At 37.0% G+C, this 18,633-nt stretch overlaps 5 protein-coding genes and 1 long non-coding RNA gene across 9 annotated transcripts; 4 read left to right on the forward strand and 2 right to left on the reverse strand.

Annotated features, from left to right (window-relative positions):
• Positions 1–550: 550 nt before the first annotated feature.
• On the forward strand, positions 551–3,739 carry LOC111790853 (vesicle transport protein GOT1). Of its 3 annotated transcripts, XM_023671954.2 has the most exons (8): positions 564–638; positions 758–812; positions 1,083–1,150; positions 1,696–1,787; positions 1,892–1,972; positions 2,071–2,168; positions 2,267–2,348; positions 3,391–3,739. In XM_023671954.2, the coding sequence occupies exons 3-8, from the start codon at positions 1,120–1,122 to the stop codon at positions 3,427–3,429; spliced, it is 423 nt and encodes a 140-aa protein (XP_023527722.2). In that variant the 5' UTR covers positions 564–638; positions 758–812; positions 1,083–1,119; the 3' UTR covers positions 3,430–3,739. The 3 variants fall into 3 exon arrangements, with proteins under 3 accessions (XP_023527723.2, XP_023527721.2, XP_023527722.2); XM_023671955.2 differs by lacking the exon at positions 758–812 and having other exon boundaries at positions 551–638; XM_023671953.2 differs by having other exon boundaries at positions 562–812.
• LOC147793292 (uncharacterized) lies at positions 3,564–4,247 on the reverse strand. Its single transcript, XR_015420386.1, has 2 exons — positions 3,928–4,247; positions 3,564–3,869 (listed from the first exon to the last, which is right to left on the reverse strand). It is a non-coding gene; the product is annotated as an uncharacterized LOC147793292 (long non-coding RNA).
• A 121-nt stretch (positions 4,248–4,368) lies between these two features.
• Positions 4,369–6,120, reverse strand: LOC111790852 (uncharacterized). The gene is made up of 2 exons (XM_023671951.2): positions 4,846–6,120; positions 4,369–4,586 (listed from the first exon to the last, which is right to left on the reverse strand). The coding sequence occupies exons 1-2, from the start codon at positions 6,020–6,022 to the stop codon at positions 4,534–4,536; spliced, it is 1,230 nt and encodes a 409-aa protein (XP_023527719.2). The 5' UTR covers positions 6,023–6,120; the 3' UTR covers positions 4,369–4,533.
• A 1,082-nt stretch (positions 6,121–7,202) lies between these two features.
• On the forward strand, positions 7,203–11,416 carry LOC111791614 (protein CYTOSOLIC ABA RECEPTOR KINASE 6). 2 transcript variants are annotated; one of them, XM_023673015.2, is made up of 8 exons: positions 7,203–7,401; positions 8,527–8,701; positions 9,616–9,872; positions 9,956–10,082; positions 10,151–10,424; positions 10,510–10,642; positions 10,738–10,824; positions 10,904–11,416. In XM_023673015.2, the coding sequence occupies exons 2-8, from the start codon at positions 8,608–8,610 to the stop codon at positions 11,027–11,029; spliced, it is 1,098 nt and encodes a 365-aa protein (XP_023528783.1). In that variant the 5' UTR covers positions 7,203–7,401; positions 8,527–8,607; the 3' UTR covers positions 11,030–11,416. The 2 variants fall into 2 exon arrangements, with proteins under 2 accessions (XP_023528783.1, XP_086978648.1); XM_087122522.1 differs by lacking the exons at positions 7,203–7,401; positions 10,510–10,642; positions 10,738–10,824; positions 10,904–11,416 and having other exon boundaries at positions 10,151–10,428.
• A 965-nt stretch (positions 11,417–12,381) lies between these two features.
• LOC111790275 (limonoid 21-O-acetyltransferse-like) lies at positions 12,382–14,781 on the forward strand. Its single transcript, XM_023671139.2, has 3 exons — positions 12,382–12,781; positions 13,490–13,923; positions 14,192–14,781. The coding sequence occupies exons 1-3, from the start codon at positions 12,388–12,390 to the stop codon at positions 14,705–14,707; spliced, it is 1,344 nt and encodes a 447-aa protein (XP_023526907.2). The 5' UTR covers positions 12,382–12,387; the 3' UTR covers positions 14,708–14,781.
• A 1,661-nt stretch (positions 14,782–16,442) lies between these two features.
• Positions 16,443–17,779, forward strand: LOC111791500 (akuammiline synthase 2). Its single transcript, XM_023672873.2, has one exon. The coding sequence runs from the start codon at positions 16,463–16,465 to the stop codon at positions 17,777–17,779; it is 1,317 nt and encodes a 438-aa protein (XP_023528641.2). The 5' UTR covers positions 16,443–16,462.
• The last annotated feature ends 854 nt before the right edge of the window (positions 17,780–18,633 follow it).

Here is an 18,633-nt window from a genome sequence, read left to right on the forward strand (position 1 = left end):
AGGAGCTCAATCGAATTCGCTTGTCCCGCCGAAGTAAAAAGACACACAGAAGGATTATTGTCGATGCTTAAACATCAAACGACTCGCGAACACGTTTACAAGCTTTTTCGTGTCGGGAGAGCACTTGTGCCCTTTGGTGCCTAAACCAAACCCGGTGCAAAATTGTGCTAAGGAGCTCAATCGAATTCGCTTGTCCCGCCGAAGTAAAAAGACACACAGAAGAATTATTGTCGATGCATGAACATCAAACGACTTGTGAACATGTTTATAAGCTTTTTCGTGTCGGGAGAGCACTTGTGCCCTTTTGTGGCTAAACCAAACCCGACGCAAAATCATACTGAGGAGCTCAATCGAATTCGCTTGTCCGGCCGGTCGAGGTCTTCCTAATGAAGTTAATGGAATATTCAAAGGGTAGCAATAGCAATTAAATTTCTAAGCACCATTCCTCGCTTTTTCATTGGTTACAAACCATCATTCCTTCCACTCCAAGTTTACAATTTTTTATTTATTTTTATTTAATTTTATAATTTTATTTAATATATATATATAAAAGGATCGCATCGAATTGTGGCAGTAGCACGTGCCTGCATTTCTCTCCTCGTCGTGTTAGAGTTCAGCCATTTCTGTCTGCACTTCAGGTTCTTCTCTCTTTCTCCTTTCAACTACTCGAACATCATTCCCCAAACTTGTCATCAAAGATCCATACGCCTTCAATTCTTCGTTTCTACTTCTTTTGATCCCGTTCTTCTTGTTCAAGCATCACCGCCCTGCAATTTGGCGCTCTCTCTTTTGCTCTAACTGATTTCATACATGTAAATCTCCTTATCTCTCTCTCACTTTCTATTTATCTCTTATGTTCTAGGTTTTCCTAGATTTGTTGTCGAAACCTAGTTCTTTGCTACCCTGGCCGATTGATTGATTGAGCTTCTTCTAGATCTTGTTCGATTTTTCTCAATTTGCTACGCTAACCCTAGGATTTTGTCGATTGGAGCTGTTTTGCTTGTTAGCTTGATTGATCAACTAGTTTTTTTTTTTTTTTTTTTTTTTTTTTTTTTTTTTTTTTTCGTTTGAAATTTTTGCAGTGAAGGCAGGGAGGTGAATTTATATTGTTCAGCAGATATGGTTTCCTTCGAAATGAATGACCGCAAGAGTGAGTTTAATGTTTAATTTCTCTTATGCATATTTTTTTTTGCTGGAATATATTATATCCTGTTTAGTGGATCGGTTTCTCCTTTGAGGTAATTAGCTGCTGGTTTTGGATTAAGCTACTTGACGATTACAATCTTATTGTTTTATTCTGTTTGTTAATTGATATTTGAATATTGGAACAGAATGTTCGGTTGGTTTTATGGGGTTGAATATGGTGCATCGTGCTGTGGTAATTAATGGCGATGCAATGACGTTAATCTAGTATTTTTGTTTCTCGTCTTTGCTTTAATTCTTGGAACTGGAATGTGCTGAAATTGCATTATGGTCATGCTCATTATCTAAGATTCGTGCGCATTTGTTAGTCCTAGGTTGTTTAGAGTCTCAGGCACATATTCTGTGCTGCATATTTTGTTGGATTTTGTGCGTCTACTTTGGTAATGTTCATGTATAAAGGAGGGCATCTATGTGATTTTTTTCTAATTGTTCTGTTTCTTATATGAATTGTTCATTCGTACTGGCATTAATGATGAATTTGCAAATAAGCAGAGATTGGGCTAGGACTTACAGGATTTGGGATATTTTTCTCAATCTTGGGAATTATCTTCTTCTTTGACAAGGGATTACTTGCTATGGGAAATGTAAGTGTAGAATTTATATTTTTCTCATGTTAAGATCTGTAATTCTTGTTTCATTCCAATGTAAACTCTTAACACCACCTCTCTTTTTTGATTCACTGAACCAGATCCTGTTCGTCTCAGGAGTAACTCTCACCATTGGACTCAAGTCAACCATGCAGTTCTTTATGAAACGTCAAAATTTTAAGGTTAGACATGCTTACGAGACTTTTCCCTCATGCCTGTTCTTTGAATTTTGATGTGCATGCATTTTTTATTGACGATGTATGTATCATTATTTGTTCAGGGAACAATTTCTTTTGGTTTGGGGTTCTTCTTTGTTATCATAGGATGGCCAATTTTTGGCATGATATTGGAAACATATGGTTTCATTGTCCTTTTCAGGTTTGTTGGACATATATGGTCATTTTCCATAATTTGATCTGTGTGTATGTCTTTTTAATGTTTGGTCGCGCTAAATGCTGATAAATTATGCTGTGCAGTGGCTTCTGGCCAACATTGGCAGTCTTTATTCAGAAAATTCCTATTCTTGGATGGTTATTCCAGCAACCATTTGTCAGATCGGTTAGTTTGTACTTCTTTAGTAATGTTAATCAGTTGTTTGAATCAGTTGTACACATAGTGAAAATGTTTCCCCTTTATGATCATATGGAGTCCCATTATTTCCAATGGAGTTGCATTACAATATATTTTAAGAAAAGCACAGAAAGAAATTTGCTCCAATTGTCTTTCCTTCCATGTTTTTGTTTATTTTTTTGAAAAAACAAAATTTATGGGAAAGATGAAGTGGAAATGATTACAAAAGCAACCTCTTATATACAAGGCAATGATAAACCCCCCAATACAACTGGAATATCAAAGAGGGAAAGTTGAACAAGGGTAAGAAGGGGAGGAATGTCAATTGAAGGTGTGCTTGGTTTCTTGCAACAAGCAGTTTTAGCTAATGGGTGGAGGATGATTGATGAAGGGCAAAAGAATAAAAGTGGTTAAAAGAGAAAATTTTTGGGGACGGCGAATTTTTAGGTGATAATGTAAGGTGGGGGCATTGGGGTCTCACAAAATACCTTAATTTGTAATATTTGGGCTATCATTATGGCGACTAGAAGCTTTGATTCCAGAAAATAGCTGTAAGGATACCAGAGGTCTCTATTAGAAGTGCTATGTTCAAGTGTGAACGATTAGATGGGTGGTAGTAGCGGATGATTTAATGGAGTCCATTTGATACACAAGTTTTATAAACATAGTGTGTGTGTGTGTGTGCGCGCTCCTCACGGGGAGTATAGGTATAGGTGATGATGTAAGGTTAAGGTTATCTTCTTCCCATTCCACAATGGAGTTATAGCCAAGTTTCTAGCAGTCTCATCATGGCCAATACTTCTTCCCTGGTGTATGCAATGATTCCAAATGGTATACTAATAGTGAACATATTAGTTGCATCAAGCCGTACTAAGTTCTTAGTTTGCATTTGTATTTACTTTCATGGACTAGTTAAATCTCCAGTGGTCCAAATCAGTCAGCATCATTCAAGTTTTTGTTTGAATTCCGATTACACATCATGAACTTTTCTGGACTGCGGATTTATGTGTTTTTTTTTTATATATTGCAGTTCGTCGACAAATATCGGGGTAGACGTGTTCCCGTTTGAGCAGGGAGGTTATAAATCCGTTGGCAGGTGAACTTGTAAGTTGTAAACCACTCTTGCTTGGAGGCCCAATTTTTTGTTCAGATGGCAAGAGTAGATAACACTCTCGCAGTTGATAATGATGAGGACTCTGTTATCCCAAAAAAAGAAAAAAAGAAAAAAAAAATGAAGGAAAGATAAAGAACTAAGAAACAAACATAAACTCTTTTTTGCATTTTTCTTTTTGGGTTTTGATATTTCATTTGTGTAAAGAGTAATTGTGAGTTGTAGTTGAACATTCTATAGTTGCTAATTTTCAAAATTCTTGGTGTCATTCTTTGTATTTACATTAATGATAAAAGGATATGGTCAGATTTTTTTTGGGTTACTATTTTGCATTTCTTCCCCCAATTTGTTGGGAGGCAGAGATTGATATATATATATATACATATATAGTGGAAGGTCTCCATTTAAAATAACAAGGTTAGGAATGTAATATTTATTATCATCGCCATCTTTCACCTACACAATGACTGCAAGAGGGTTTCGATGCTACAAAATTTGTGTTCAGTTGCCAAGGAACCGAGAAGAAAGTACCAGCAACAACAGGTTTTATTACTGTTCATATCGATCTATTATGCGCCTCTGCATCTAACATTGGGTAGACCTCATACAATAACTGTCTTAGCTCTCTATGGGTAGACCTCATACAATAATTGTCTTAGCTCTCTATGGGTAGACCTCATTTCTTTTGGAACAATCACAAACACTTTTTTTTATTATAGATCTACTACCTGAAACTCAATGCGTAATCTTAGCATTCAAGGTGTATTGTTAATAATCTCATTTTTCAATTATTCAACCATTTCATTTTACCAAGTTCAACTTTAGTGAACTCATGAACTTGTGAACTTAAGAAACCAAAACGAATAAGAGATAAGAAAATCACTATACACAAACGAGTCAAAAAGAATCGATTTCTTTCATATTATTGAGCACCATATTATTGAGCTTGCAGCATGTACAAAAGAATGCGATTGTAACCATTTCTATACAAAAAAAGGAACAGAAATTCATGTTGATTTTGATGCACAAAATGTCTTTAGTTGCATTGATTTAGTCCCTTCTTCAATGCACAAAAATATTCATATGATTCCATCTTCCCCTTGCAGCAACAACACCTGTGCACAAGACAAATTCAAACCATCAAAATGACACAATCAAAACCATAAACCCATGACAACAAATTATCAAGAGCATTCGTTTTCAAGCAACAAATATGAACAAGTTGGTGCTCAGAATCTTCAACTCAAAATCTAAAGAACCCTAAGCAACCATTCATAGACAAACTTCATATTTATCAGAGAGGCAATTCAATACCAAACTTCATAAGCAACTGAGTTATAGACCCATCATTCATTCATAAACAGAAATACTTACTCATAATCGAAGGGGCTTCTTCTCTCTTCACCAAATGCTGCCTAGGATCAGAGGTGGAGCCTATCTTCATAGGGTAATTCGAGCTTGTTAAGCTACTGTATTCCCTTGCCACGATGGGCAGAAGTTCCTTACATATAGCTTTCCACAGTCTCCTCTGTTCTGCAACATTCACAAACCTCAGTGCTTCCATGTCCTTTATGGAATACACTATCTTGTTTCCTTCCACATTCTTTTGATGTTCATTCACATTCCCCAGGCTCCAATGCATCTCACAAACCTTGGCTTCCCTTGCCCTCCTCCTCGATCTTTTAGCCTTTTTCCCTCCTCTGTCAGGTTCGTGGGATTTGTCCAGTTTGATCTGCATTGGCCTTGTTGGACAAACAATACCAATCCCTTCTCCGTTTCCAATCTTGGAAACATGAACTGGTTCAACTAATGCAGTCTCGTCTATTACTTCAATCTTCAATGAATTTCTGAGAGATAAATGACTTCGTCTCAGGAAATTCATGTGTTTAGAATCATTTTGCTGATCGGCAATCTTCTGATCCACGATCCCTCTTAAGCTAGAGGGATTCTTTCCCTTCTCTACATGAATTTCATCTTCTTCCGATTGTAATTTCTTTTTCTTTTCCAAGATGCTCCGAGAATCGATTTCTTTATCCAGCAACTTCTCGATCGATCGAACTTCTTGAACAAGTTCTTCCTTCGTACAATCTTGATTTTCATCGATACTCACTACACTTCTTGCAAAATCTTTCTCCTCTACTCTATCAATCGCAACTTCTTGATTAACATTTTCCACGGCGTCGAACGTTTCAAAATCATGTGCAGCGTCAACCTTGAGAGATTCTTTTCTGAGTTCCACATCAAGATTCCGAATCTTGCACACCTGATTTCTCACGATTCCTCCGTTTTCAGAAGACGCACAAGCAGCCGAATCGCACATGACCATCTTCTCGACAAAAGATTCTGAAATTTCTGGATTCTCTTCGGCAGAAGCGGAACTCCAACTGTTCATCATTTCACACTCCTGGTTTTGATTCAAGACGATCAAAGGGAGCTTCCTGTCATCGGCAGAGATCTTGAAGGCAGAACTCGTTTGATTCAAGACGATCAAAGGAGACTGGGGGTGCCGATTAAAGGCATCGCTATAGTCAGAACTTATCTCGTCCGCCATTGCTTGAAGAAAGGCAAGGGGTTTAGCAGCGCCACCGACTGAGGAATGAACCAACGGGGTTTAACATATATGTAGCCTTTACTTGGATCCGCAATACAGTTGGAGATGTTAATATATACATATATTTGAAAAATAATTTAGTAGGTTTGAAAATTACAATATTATCCTTTACCGGTCTATTTGAAAAATAGTCCCGTTTGTTTTAAATTACTATATTACCCTTGACCTATCTATTTAAAAAATACTCTCGTTTGTCTACAAATTACAATAGTTTGAAAATATTCTCGTTCGTTTTAAAATTACAATATTACCCTTGGCCTATCTACTTAAAAAAAATACTCTCGTTTGTCTCCAAATTACAATAGTTTGAATATATTCTCATTCGTTTGAAAATTACAATATTACCCTTGGCCTATCTATTTAAAAACTACTCTCGTTGGTCTACAAATTACAATAGTTTGAAAATATTCTCATTCGTTTAAAAATTACAATATTACCCTTAACCTAATCATAGAAATTTACTAAAATTTTGAATGAAAACTAGGACGTGTAACAAGTATCGATATTATAAAACAACGTGGGGTCATGTTATACTATTCATATCGCTATTTATTACATAGATTTCTGTCGAGGGTCGGTATTTTGCCGTTGTCGGTATTTCTGTTGGGGTCATTGCTATACTGTTCAATTATTTATGTTTCTTTTATAATTTTCAATTTTGTTCTTTAGACGGCTTTAGTCACGTAAGTGTAAATTTTTTTTACCGTTTTGAGTCTAAAAAATGTCTTTAACCTGACCTAACTTAACCTACGAATACTCCTAATATGATCGAGAATATGTTGATATAAGTACGGTTTTTTTACCAAAAACTACCTGTAATATTTAATTATTTTACCTCCATTTTAAAAAAAATTAATATTTTGCTCTCATTTTATAATAATTAGAGTTAAAAAGAGAGGGTAAAATAATTTTAAAATTAAAGTCAACGAAGTCAATGAAATAAATAGCAATTAAAAGCATTAGAACAAAAGTAAATATCCACCACAAATTTTCTGGCTATTTTGCTTTACAATTCCCAATAATTACTTATTTTAAAATTAGAAATTCATTAAAATAAAAAATTAAATTAAATTAAAAAAAAAAAAAAAAAAAAAAAAAAAACCACAAAGGGGGGAAGGAGAAGAAAAGTTCTCCGCCATTGCTCCGCGTTTGCTTCTCTGTCATCCGTTCATTGCGTTTGCTCCGAATAACTACCGAAAACCCAAAATCGAAGAACACCCAACAAAGCCTAACCCAAACCCACCCCCTAAATTCCACTCGTCTTTTCCTTTATTCTTCCATTCCCCTTCGCGAAGCCCAGGAGAGGCACTCACCAGCAGGTAATCCCTTTCTCTTTCTCTTCCTCTTCCATTTCCTCCTTCTAATTTCGCTTCTCGATCTGTTCTTCGTTGATTTCCTTTTGTTTCCCTTTTCCCCATTGTCTCAATTTTGAATTTCTGGAACAGGGTTGAATCTTAGGCGGTTTCTTGTGGTTTTTTAATTGTTGGGTTGTGATTGATTTGTTTTTTTTTTTTTTGTTTCGTTCTGTTTCTGGTGTTTGATCTGGTTTGTAAGGATGAATCTGTATCTGATTCTGTTGGCATTTTGAATTTTGAATCTCTGGTTTGATAATGGACGGCTTAGATCATCGTCGTTTTGGTTTAGTGGTAATGATCGTTGGAATCCTTCGTTCATTTGATTGGCTTTGTCAATACATGCAATGTTTTCCCTCCCCCCATTTGAATCAGTGTTTCGAATTTCCATTTATATGCTTATCTTCTTTACCTTTTCGTAATATTGGTTTGGGGGTATTGAAGTTATTTTAAAATATTTGGAATTGGCTGTTCTTCCGCTATGGCTGGAAGTTGGATTGTTCAAGAAGGATGTGATCACATTTAAGGGTGGGGGTTGGGGTTGTGTCACAATGAAATAATCTCGTAGTTATTGAGAAAGCTGTGAAAAACAAATAGAATTTGCAGTGAGTCGAGTCAATTCAATCCTCTCGTGAACCTTCTTTCACCAATTCATTTGGGATCCTTGAGATCCACTCTTTTTCCTATTCAAAGATCACATTTAAGGGTGGGCGTGGGAGGACATTGCAAATGTCCAGGATGGACACGACTTCTTCGTCCAATCCTTTGTAGGAACTACCTGTAATAACGAACTTGCAAATAGTTATAGATGGAATGGAACGTTATGAGGCATTTTTCAGCATTTTTCATCAAAGAATCTGAACGTTTCCCCCTTTTTTGCTCTTTTATCGCTTTTCTTTTCCCCACCATGAACAAAAAAAAATTAATTGTCTCCTTATTTCTCATCTATAAAGAAAGCAAACAATTTTTTTGTTTTTGTTTTTGTTCTTGTTTTTTGCTGTTGACACAATGCCAAAAGATCTTTCATAGATCATTGCCGTTTGACAAGATGCCAAGAGAATTGTTTTTTATTGGGTTTTTGGTTACTTGCAGGCGCATGCCCCTCCTCCTGGTTTCGTAGATTTGAAGAATACAGGTTTTAAAGACAATATATATCTAAGTAAAAGGGATAGAATGCGCAGGTGGCTTTGTTGTACTTGTCAAGTTGAGGAAGCCTACCCATTAGCAGAAAGTGAGCACCTGAAAAGCCCACGAAGTTATGGAGATGGTAATACTCTAATCTATCATTTGATGCTTATGCCATTTTATGTGATTCGTAATGAAGGTTATCTATTTAGTCTGAAGTGTTTGAGATATCAATATTTTGTAAAATATATATAGTTTTAGGAAGTTGAGGTATCAAGAAGGAAGTCGAGTGTTCACCATTGAGATAGCGTTTGGTTAATGTGAGGCGTTTACCTTCTCAATTCATGTCGTTTTGGGCAAGGAGTTGCTTGGCCACGAAAAATGAAGAAATCCATGAAGAGAGGAGAAGTGATCTTTATGCAATTGCGTAGCCTTGCTATTTCATGCAGATAAATGGAAGGGTGAATCTCAATGCTTATGGGTTGGGTACTCAATTTAGATTAGAATGAGTGCTCCTATTAGCTATGACTTTTCGTTTGACATTTTAGCTGAGCATTCGGGGCATAATGGCCTACGGAGATTATTAACGTGCTTTCCCAGCCCATATCTTCCCACCTACAACATATGAGCTTTCAAGAGCCCAGTTAGGATCTAAACGATTTTTGATGTGTGTCTTCTGTCTTTTAGATCAACGGGATCCAAAGAAAGATAGACATACCTATCAGTTCTAAGTGGCAAGATCCATGAAAGAAAACAGGCTCAATTTTAAAACCTTATTTTCTAATAAGTAGGATTTCTAGTGTTGTGGAAGTTGTTCTTTGCAGGAGCTCGAGTCGATTTCTATTGGAGCATTTCCACATGCATCTTCCTAGATGTTCCCGAACTGCTATTCTGGATCATCTTGTGTAACTCTGTCTTGTCTATGATTTATGTTGTATCATGTTCTTCTTGGATTTAATAACTATTGCCTTGTTTATGGCTCGTCTTCGTGTGATTTAAATTCGTGTTATATACTTTCGAAGGAATCTCTTGCAACATATATTTTATGCCTTTTAGGTTATTATCGACGGGACTCGAAAGAGCCGGCTCCTGCCCCATATGAAGCACCAAAATCTCCACCTCCCATAGAAGTGCCAGCATTGTCTCTGGAAGAACTGAAAGAAAAGACAGACAACTTTGGGTCCAAGGCACTGATTGGCGAAGGATCTTATGGTCGAGTTTATTTTGCTAACTTAAACAATGGGAAATCTGTGGCGGTAAAGAAGCTGGATGTTTCCTCTGAATCTGATTCGAGTATTGACTTCTTGACTCAGGTTTGTCTACAAATATAGATATAGCAGATTTCAACTCGAACGTATCTTATCCTAATTCCTTATTGTTTATGGTATTGCTTTAGGTTTCTACAGTCTCAAGGTTGAAACATGAAAATTTTGTTGAATTGCATGGATATTGTGTTGAAGGAAACCTCCGTGTACTTGCATATGAATTTGCAACTATGGGTTCTCTACACGACATATTGCATGGTACGCTGTCATATTAAGTTCAGTTTTCATATAGACCAGTTAGTCTCACAAGTCGTTGTCCTACACAGGTAGAAAGGGTGTGCAAGGGGCACAGCCAGGTCCCGTGCTTGATTGGATACAGCGTGTGAGAATTGCGGTTGATGCAGCTCGAGGATTGGAATACTTGCACGAGAAAGTTCAACCTTCTATCATTCATAGAGATGTTAGATCCAGCAATGTGCTTCTCTTTGAAGAATTCAAAGCAAAGATTGCAGACTTTAACCTTTCAAACCAGGCTCCTGACATGGCTGCTCGACTTCATTCTACTCGAGTTTTAGGAACTTTTGGCTATCATGCTCCAGAGTAATGCTTTTTGTTCATTAGAAATTGGGTAAGTAGCCATGAATGAAGTGTTGTATTATTGATGCTCAAGTCCTCTCTTCTCTAGGTATGCAATGACTGGACAGTTGACACAGAAGAGTGACGTCTACAGCTTTGGAGTCGTTCTACTCGAGCTTTTGACCGGGAGGAAACCTGTCGATCACACCATGCCTCGTGGGCAGCAGAGTCTTGTTACTTGGGTAAGCACTCACTCATTTGCCTGCTTTCTTATTGCTTTTCGAGTATCGAACTTTTAGAAGTCAGTCTAAAACGACGGTTTTCGGTTTGTTTTAAGGCTACCCCAAGACTAAGTGAAGACAAAGTTAAACAATGTGTTGATCCAAGGCTGAAGGGTGAATATCCTCCCAAAGGAGTTGCCAAGGTAACTTGTGTTTGAACAGCATTGCAGCAAAATGGTGAAATATTACTGTGACATTGACTTGGTTTTACTGTTATTGCAGCTGGCTGCTGTGGCAGCTCTGTGTGTCCAGTACGAAGCGGAGTTCAGGCCGAACATGAGCATCGTCGTTAAGGCTCTCCAGCCGCTTCTAAGGCCTCCTGCCCCGGCTCATGCTCCGGAACCGTGAAGTAAATTGATCTGAATTTATGTTCTTCTTCCTTCTTCCTCACTGTTGATATATATTATGTCAACGCCTTCATTGCAACATAAACTTGGGTTCATAGTGACCATATAGAATTCATAATATTCATTATTTATTCCAACTATTATTGTTTTTTTCTTGAAGATCCTGGAGTCATGTTTGGTTGGTTGGTTGGTTGGTTGGTTGGTTGGTTGGTTGGACTGAGTATTGTAAGGTTGCTTTCTTTTCTTGTAAGCAATTCTTCTTGTGTAGCTGCTGCCTGTTTGTGTAGCCCTCGGTTCTCTAAACTAATGTCTTTGGGGCCGAGACATGACTTTGCTTTGCTTTCCCTCACTTTTTTGATATTAATGGATATGGGTTCGTTTTTTTTTTTTTCCTATCATCAACTTTGGTCGGGTTCCGGTTTGGATAAACAAATTTATTCATTGCTATCGGTTGTTGTAGTGACTTAGATTATGATTGAGCTACTCGCTTTCTCGTTCCACTAACAACTTGATCTGTCTCATCCTCTTGATCAATCGTGTTCAAATCATGATCATCAATAACTTTGGTCAGGTTCGGATAAACAAATTTATTCGTTGCTCTTGGTTGTCGTGGTGGCTTAGTTTATGATTGAGCTGCTCGCTTTCTTGATGTTCCAAATCTTGATCCACTAGCTAACTTGATTTATCTCATCCTCTTTATCAATCGTGTTCATCTTAGCTCCCTCTATCCTTCGATTCATCTTTTACACTGATCGGATACTTCAAATATGTCGATTTTCATCGATTAAATGTTGTGTGGCTCGATAAATACCCCATTGCAAGTGTTGACCAAGATGTCTTTGTTTCTTCTCAACTACTCCCATCCTATTATAATTTTAAAATCATAGCAAAAACAAAAAAGTTACCTCATATTTGTTTTAAAATAATTGTGTTGATATCTAAATAACAAATTAATTAGTATTTTAAAGGGTATTTGGACCACAAAATATATAATTATAAAATAAACAAATATTATCTTCTTAATCAACTAATAATAATAATAATTATTATTATTATTAGACTTTAACTATTTTAATTTTTTTACTTTTAAATTATTTATTTTGATTTCTAATATTTTAAATTAATTATTTATTTTGATTTCTAGTATTTTAAATGAAAAAACCCAAATTTAAAATTAATGCCACCAAATATCGTAAATGAACCACATTAACAATAAATTATAAGCTTAACAACAAATCTCATAACCTAAACCTATCGTGCTTATTCAATACAGACTAAACTTATAACTTAACCGATCGATTATATATATATATATATATATATAGAAAATGGGTGTATTGTTAGATCTAAAAGGAAGGCATGGAAGTGGAGATAATATCAAGTGAAACCATCAAGCCATCTTCCTTCTCACCATCTCTAAGATCCTTAAAGCTCTCAGTTCTTGATCAGCTCTCTCCCTTTACTTACACCTCCCTCGTCTTCTTCTACTCTCTCAAACACTCCCATGACCCTCTCCATCTCTCCCACCCTCTCAAAGCCTCCCTCTCCCATGCCCTCTCCGACTTCTACCTTCTCGCCGGCGCCATCAAACACAACACACATATCCTCGACAACGGCGTCGGGGCCCTCTTTCAGGTTGCTACAGTTCATCGCACCATGCCCGAGTTCTTGAACCAACCGAGCTTTGAGTCGTTGAGTCAACTCATCCCTTTTCGATACGTGCAAACCAAACCGTCGTCCTCCATGGAAGCATGTAAGATAATTCTAATTTTTAATTATACATGTTAGGAATGTACATTTAACCCGATAACCCTTACCAAAACCCAAATTATAGGGGTTGAGTTGGGCTCGTATTTCGAATTGGGTTGGGTTCATTTTTTTGAACCGAATTGATTCGGTTCGATTTTGGATTGGTTCATTAACCGTACAAGTAAGTCTATCTGAGTAAATTATATATTTTTTTTTATTTTGTAGGTATAATTTCTTTAAACTAATCATTTTTATTATTTTTTTAATTTTATAATATACCATTTTTTTATTATTTTTTTAATTTTATAATATACCATTATATTTTCATTTAAAATAATTAACTGTTTTGATTAGCTTTTATTAATAAATTTATTTTTTATAAATAAATTTATTTTTTATTAATAAATTTATTTTTTATTAATAAATTTATTTTTTTAGTGTTTATCCATAGATTTGTATTTAATTTTAATATCTTTTATCTAAAATTGTATCGAATAATTAAGAATAGTAGATAAATAATTTTTTTTTAAGAACCCGACCATCCAATTCAAACCCAACCGGTAAATAAAGGGTTAGGTTGAGTTACCAATCCAATTAACGTAAAAAAAAAAAAATCCTTCCGTCCCAATAGAAACTTACACCCTAATATATATATATATATATATATATATATATATATATATATTAATTTTTAATTTTTGGATCTACGAAGCATATCCTCAAGTCGCCGTCCAGCTCAACGGCTTCTGCGGCGGCGGGGTGGCAGTGGGGGTCTGTTTTTTACACAAGATCATCGACGGGACAACACTAAGCGGCTTTCTGAGGAGGTGGGCGTCCATGGCCGGCGGGTCAACAGAAGAGAAGGGAGGAGGGGAACAGCCGGAATACGGCGCGGCGGCGACGTTCCCGGGGAGAGAATTGTTGGTGGGAAATTCATGGCTTTCAAAAGGGTATTCGCCATTTGTAGGGGAAGGAAGGATTTGCAGAAAAAGGTTTGTTTTTGACGGCGCCGCCATTTCCGAGCTGAAAGAGGAAGTGAAAAGGAAGAGTGACAAGGTTCCCACAAGTGTGGAAGTGGTCACTGGTTTCATATGGAAGTATATGATGATAGCTGCAAGACAAAGCTCGGGTTCCCAACGATCATCGGTAATGATTTAAAATTTCACTCCCGTTTCTCATTCTTAACATGGTACCAGAGCATCGATCTTTGTGTTCTTAGATATCAAAATTTCATTTTTTGACTATATCAGCCAAATCCAGCTTCAAAATTTAGGAGGTTGATTTAACACATCCTTATTACATTCACCGTCATGATATCATGTTAAGAATGAGAAACAGAAGTGATACTCTCAATTCCACTGATGTATCTCGTTCTTAACATAAATTAATAAAAATAATCTTGAACTTCTGGTAGGTACTGACGCATGCAGTCAACCTCCGGCGAAGAATGGTACCGCCATTACCAGCGACCTCGATTGGAAACATTTTCTGGAGTGCGGTTGCTCATTACGACACACCGAAGGCCGAGATAGAATTGAGCGAGCTAGTTGATCTAGTTCAGCGATCGGTTGCGGAGATCGACGAGGGGTTCGTACGAGAAATGGCGGGAGAAGAAGGGTTTAAGGGAATATCAAGATGGTTGATGAGGATGAAGGAGGTTTATTGTTCAAAGCCATATGCATATGGGTTCACGAGCTGGCGAAATATGGGGCTAAACGAGGTTGATTTTGGGTGGGGAAAGGCTTCATGGGTGAGCGTTGCAGGACCTGAAAATTCAGTGCTGAAGAACGTTGTCGTTTTGAAGGAAGGGATTTTGGGAGATGGGATTGAAGCATGGATAATGTTGGATGAGGATGAAATGAACATTTTGGAAAATGATCAACAATTTCTTGCTTTTGCTTCCTTTAATCCAACCATCATTTTACCTTAATTTAAGTGTAATTAGGCTTAATTTGAGACGTTGTAATTGTCTTTTGTAATAAAAATTCTCCGTTTGAACCTCGAACACAGTTATTTAAGGTATTCTATTCCGAGACATTCTTTTTCCCGACGTTATAAACAAAACTTTCAACTAAACGCTCCCTAAAAGCTTTTAAGTAGATAGTAGGTAAGCGTCTCGGCGTCCTAAGAATCCTAAGGTGCCTTGGGGAATAGAATTTTACGGTTTGGAGGTAATATTCTAGACGTTCTGTTAGTCACGCCTAGTTATATAAGATGGTTGCATAAGTGGGACCATATTAGTTCGTGGTATAATATTATCCCTACGGTTTAGGGTTTAGGGTTTAGGGTTTAGGGTTTAGGGTTGGATTGGTTTGGTTAAACCCAATTAGTTTTTGGAAAACCAATTAACTAATCCAATTTATAAAGTTTTTCATTTTTTTTTTGAACTCACTCCGCTCAAATAAGTTCATAACTGAACCCAAATTGACGGGTTAGGTTGAGTTGATCGAGTTTTTTTTCTTTTCGAGTTATCAAGCTTTTTTGAACACTCCTACTTTGATTACCCGTTTAATGCTTGCAATTGGGGTGAAGTACTCGTATGGGATGACTTCTCTTTTTGTGGTGGGAGCGTACACTAGGTAAATATGATGTTACTTTTACGAGCCTCCAAGTGTGCTTTTGAGGACGTAAAGTCTTATGTGTTCCTATATTGTTCAACTTAGCTCGAGACATCTAACGAGGGTAGTGGCTTTGGATTCTTTCCCTTGGATTGTTTTCGTGTTAGTTTGGTGAGTCTCTTTCGTTTGGTTGGATAGAACTTTTGTGGTTTGTGTCATGATCTCAAAATGTGAAGTCTTTCTTTCGTTCTAAGAATTACACCTTTTCAAAAAAAGGAAAAATAAGATAATAATAATAGTAATATAATAATAATAATAATAATAATAAAACAATAATAATAATAATAATGGGCCTCTCTTTTTGCCACGTTTTTAAAAATCATGTCCACAAGAATATTGGGGACAAAATTTAATATCCCAACTCTACTAGTCACCCCCACACCCACAAGCTAGATTGAACCTAGAGCCATAAAAGTAAAACCCAATAGTGACCTTGTTTTTTGTCTCAATATCTACACGACCCATATCACGAGTGACACGTTTTTTCAAATTTCGATCCGATCTTATTTGTAACCGTCCAACCCCACCGCTAGCTGATATTGTCTGCTTTAGCTCGTTATGTATAACCGTCAGTCTCACAGTTTTAAAACGTATGTCGGCTAGGAAGAGGTTTCCACACTCTTAAAATGTTTTGTTTGCCTCTCTAACTGAAGTGAGACTTAACAATCCACCCCTATGGAGCCATCCAAGATTTCCACACATTTATAATGAATGTTTCGTTCTTCTCTCCAACCAATGCGGGACTTAACAATCCACCCCTAGGAGACCAGTGTCCTCATTGGCACACTATCCAAAACCTAGCTCTTATACCATGTGTAACATCTCAAATCCACCACTAATAGATATTTTTCATTTTAGTTCGTTATGTATCGTCGTCAACCTCACAATTTTAAAACCCGTTTATTAAAAAGAGATTTTCACACCGTTATAAGGAATATTTCGTTTCTCTTTTCAACTGATGTGGAATTTCACAAGACGAATCTTATATTTTAGTATATAAGAGTCATCCTCTAGTGATTGAAATTTCATCGAGCGAATCTTACCTGAAAGCTTTCCGGAAAACAAAAATGGAGGTTAAAGTTTTGTCGAGAGAAACAATCATCCCTTCATCCCCAACACCTCCACACCTTAAAAGCTTCAAACTTTCACTTCTAGATCAGCTATCTCCCATGCTTTATACACCACTTTTGTTCTTCTATCCCATCACTAAGACCTATGATCCAAAGCCCACCATGGCTACACTAAAGGATTCATTATCACAAACACTTACTCGTTTCTACTTATTGGCTGGAAGAATCGTGGGCAAATCCATCCATTGTACCGACCAAGGAGCTGTCTTTATTGAAGCCAGTGTCAGCTGCAACATGTCTGACATCCTCAAACAACCAAACAACGAGGTTTTAAGGAAGCTCCTCCCATGCTCTTTGTTGTGTTGTAACCCAGCTGAAGAGTCACCTCAAGTTGTGGTTCAAGCCAACATCTTCAGCTGCGGTGGCATTGCCATCTCTCTTTGTCTCTTGCACAAGCTCATGGATGGAGCCACTTTCACCTCTTTCCTAACATCTTGGGCTTCCACCAATAAAGGGTCTTTGGATTCATCTTCAAACATGATATGTTATGATTACAAAGCATTCTCTTCTCTATTCCCACAAACAAATTTATTGCCTTTTCATCAAAAACTCCCTAAACCCGCCAATCGAAAGCGTTGTTTACGAAGATTCGTGTTCGGATCGAAATCATTACTAAACCTAAAAGCTAAAGCGGAATCGAGGGGTGTCCCGAATCCGAGCTGTGTCGAAGCGTTGACCGGGTTTATTTGGAAACATGCCATGATGGCTGCTGATTGTCAAGGCACATCGACTTTGTCTCATGTTGTGAACTTGAGAGGGAGAATGAAGCCGGCATTGCCTGAAGTGTCTGTGGGGAACATTATGTGGGGCGCTGTGGCTCATTCTTCAGCGATGGAGCGCTTGGAGCTGAGGGCGTTGGTGGGTTTGGTGAGAGAATCATTTCAAGAAATCAATAAGGATTATATTGAACGGATGTTGATTGGATCAGATAAAGGATTTGAAGCTGTTTTGAAGTTTGTTGGTGAGATGAACAAGTGGGGGATGTCCAATTATTACTTTTGCACGAGCTGGCGGAACATGAAGTTGAATGAGGTTGATTTTGGGTGGGGGCGACCGGCGTGGATAGCCATTGCTGGGGACACTAATGAGCTGATGGCTAATGTTATTGTCTTGGTGGATGGTGTCATGGGTGATGGAATTGAGGCTTGGATTCTTTTGGATGAACAAGAAATGGAAATCTTAGAACAAAATCCTCAATTTCTTGAGTTTGCGTTCTTGAATCCGAGTATACATTTATCGGACAATATTTGTTAGTGGTGAACTTACGCCGTTACAAATGGTATCAGAGCTAATAGATATTATCCACTTTGGTCCGTTACGCATCGTCATCAGCCTCACAATTTTAAAACACATCTACTAGAGAGGTTTCCACTCTCCAACCAAAGAAGCTCTCATGTTTTTACTTTCGGTTTCTTAAAATGCTTTAAACCAATGAAGAGAGTATTCTTTAATTACAAACTCATGATCATTCTCTAAATTAGTCGATGAGAACTTTCATCATCCAACAGTAATCAGCTTAATTTTCAAAAATTAAATAGTTATCTAAAATTTGGAAAAACGTGCAGCTCACCGACACAAAAAATTGGCATACTTTTACGTTTATGTCTCTAGGTTCAATCCAGCTTGCAAGTGTGGGGTGGTTTAGTAGGGTCAGGATATGTAATTTTGGCCCGACAATTCTTGTGGACATGATCTTTAAACACGTGGCAAAAAGAGAGGCCCCATAATAATAATAATAATATTATTATTATTATTATTATTATTAATTTTAATTTTTAATTTTAATATTTAAGTTTATAAATACTACGTTCACTCTCGAGTTTCTTCTAGAAAAGAAATTGTGTGGAATTAAATACAAATTTCGAAAATAGAATAAAATAGGTACGTTTTCCTATTTACTCTAACTTATTGAGTAAATGTATTATGTTTAACGTTGACTTTTGTGAGATCTTGTATCGGTTGGAGAGGAAGATGTAGAAACTTCTCTCTAACCGACGCGTTTTAAAATTGTGAGACTGACGACGATACGTAACAGGTTAAAAAGGATAATATCTGTTAGCAGTGGGCTTGAACGGTTAGAAATGATATAAAAGTTAAACATTGGGTAG

This window comes from Cucurbita pepo, chromosome 3 (assembly GCF_057944985.1).
Source record: "Cucurbita pepo subsp. pepo isolate OVF chromosome 3, ASM5794498v1, whole genome shotgun sequence".
In the NCBI taxonomy this organism is placed as follows: domain Eukaryota; kingdom Viridiplantae; phylum Streptophyta; class Magnoliopsida; order Cucurbitales; family Cucurbitaceae; genus Cucurbita; species Cucurbita pepo.

Bases quoted from the DNA above. Each gene is read 5' to 3' on its own strand.
- LOC111790852 (XM_023671951.2), bottom strand. From the start codon at position 6,022: ATGGCGGACGAGATAAGTTCTGACTATAGCGATGCCTTTAATCGGCAC. The intron at 4,587-4,845 runs GTAAGTATTTCT...TCTTGTGCACAG, and splicing joins AGAAGCCCCTTCGATTATGA to GTGTTGTTGCTGCAAGGGGA.
- LOC111790275 (XM_023671139.2), top strand. From the start codon at position 12,388: ATGGAAGTGGAGATAATATCAAGTGAAACCATCAAGCCATCTTCCTTC. The intron at 12,782-13,489 runs GTAAGATAATTC...GGATCTACGAAG, and splicing joins GTCGTCCTCCATGGAAGCAT to CATATCCTCAAGTCGCCGTC. The intron at 13,924-14,191 runs GTAATGATTTAA...AACTTCTGGTAG, and splicing joins CGGGTTCCCAACGATCATCG to GTACTGACGCATGCAGTCAA.
- LOC111791500 (XM_023672873.2), top strand. From the start codon at position 16,463: ATGGAGGTTAAAGTTTTGTCGAGAGAAACAATCATCCCTTCATCCCCA.
- LOC111790853 (XM_023671955.2), top strand. From the start codon at position 1,120: ATGGTTTCCTTCGAAATGAATGACCGCAAGA. The intron at 1,788-1,891 runs GTAAGTGTAGAA...TCACTGAACCAG, and splicing joins GATTACTTGCTATGGGAAAT to ATCCTGTTCGTCTCAGGAGT. The intron at 2,349-3,390 runs GTTAGTTTGTAC...TATATATTGCAG, and splicing joins AGCAACCATTTGTCAGATCG to TTCGTCGACAAATATCGGGG.
- LOC111791614 (XM_023673015.2), top strand. From the start codon at position 8,608: ATGCGCAGGTGGCTTTGTTGTACTTGTCAAGTTGAGGAAGCCTACCCA. The intron at 10,643-10,737 runs GTAAGCACTCAC...GTTTGTTTTAAG, and splicing joins AGCAGAGTCTTGTTACTTGG to GCTACCCCAAGACTAAGTGA. The intron at 10,825-10,903 runs GTAACTTGTGTT...CTGTTATTGCAG, and splicing joins CTCCCAAAGGAGTTGCCAAG to CTGGCTGCTGTGGCAGCTCT.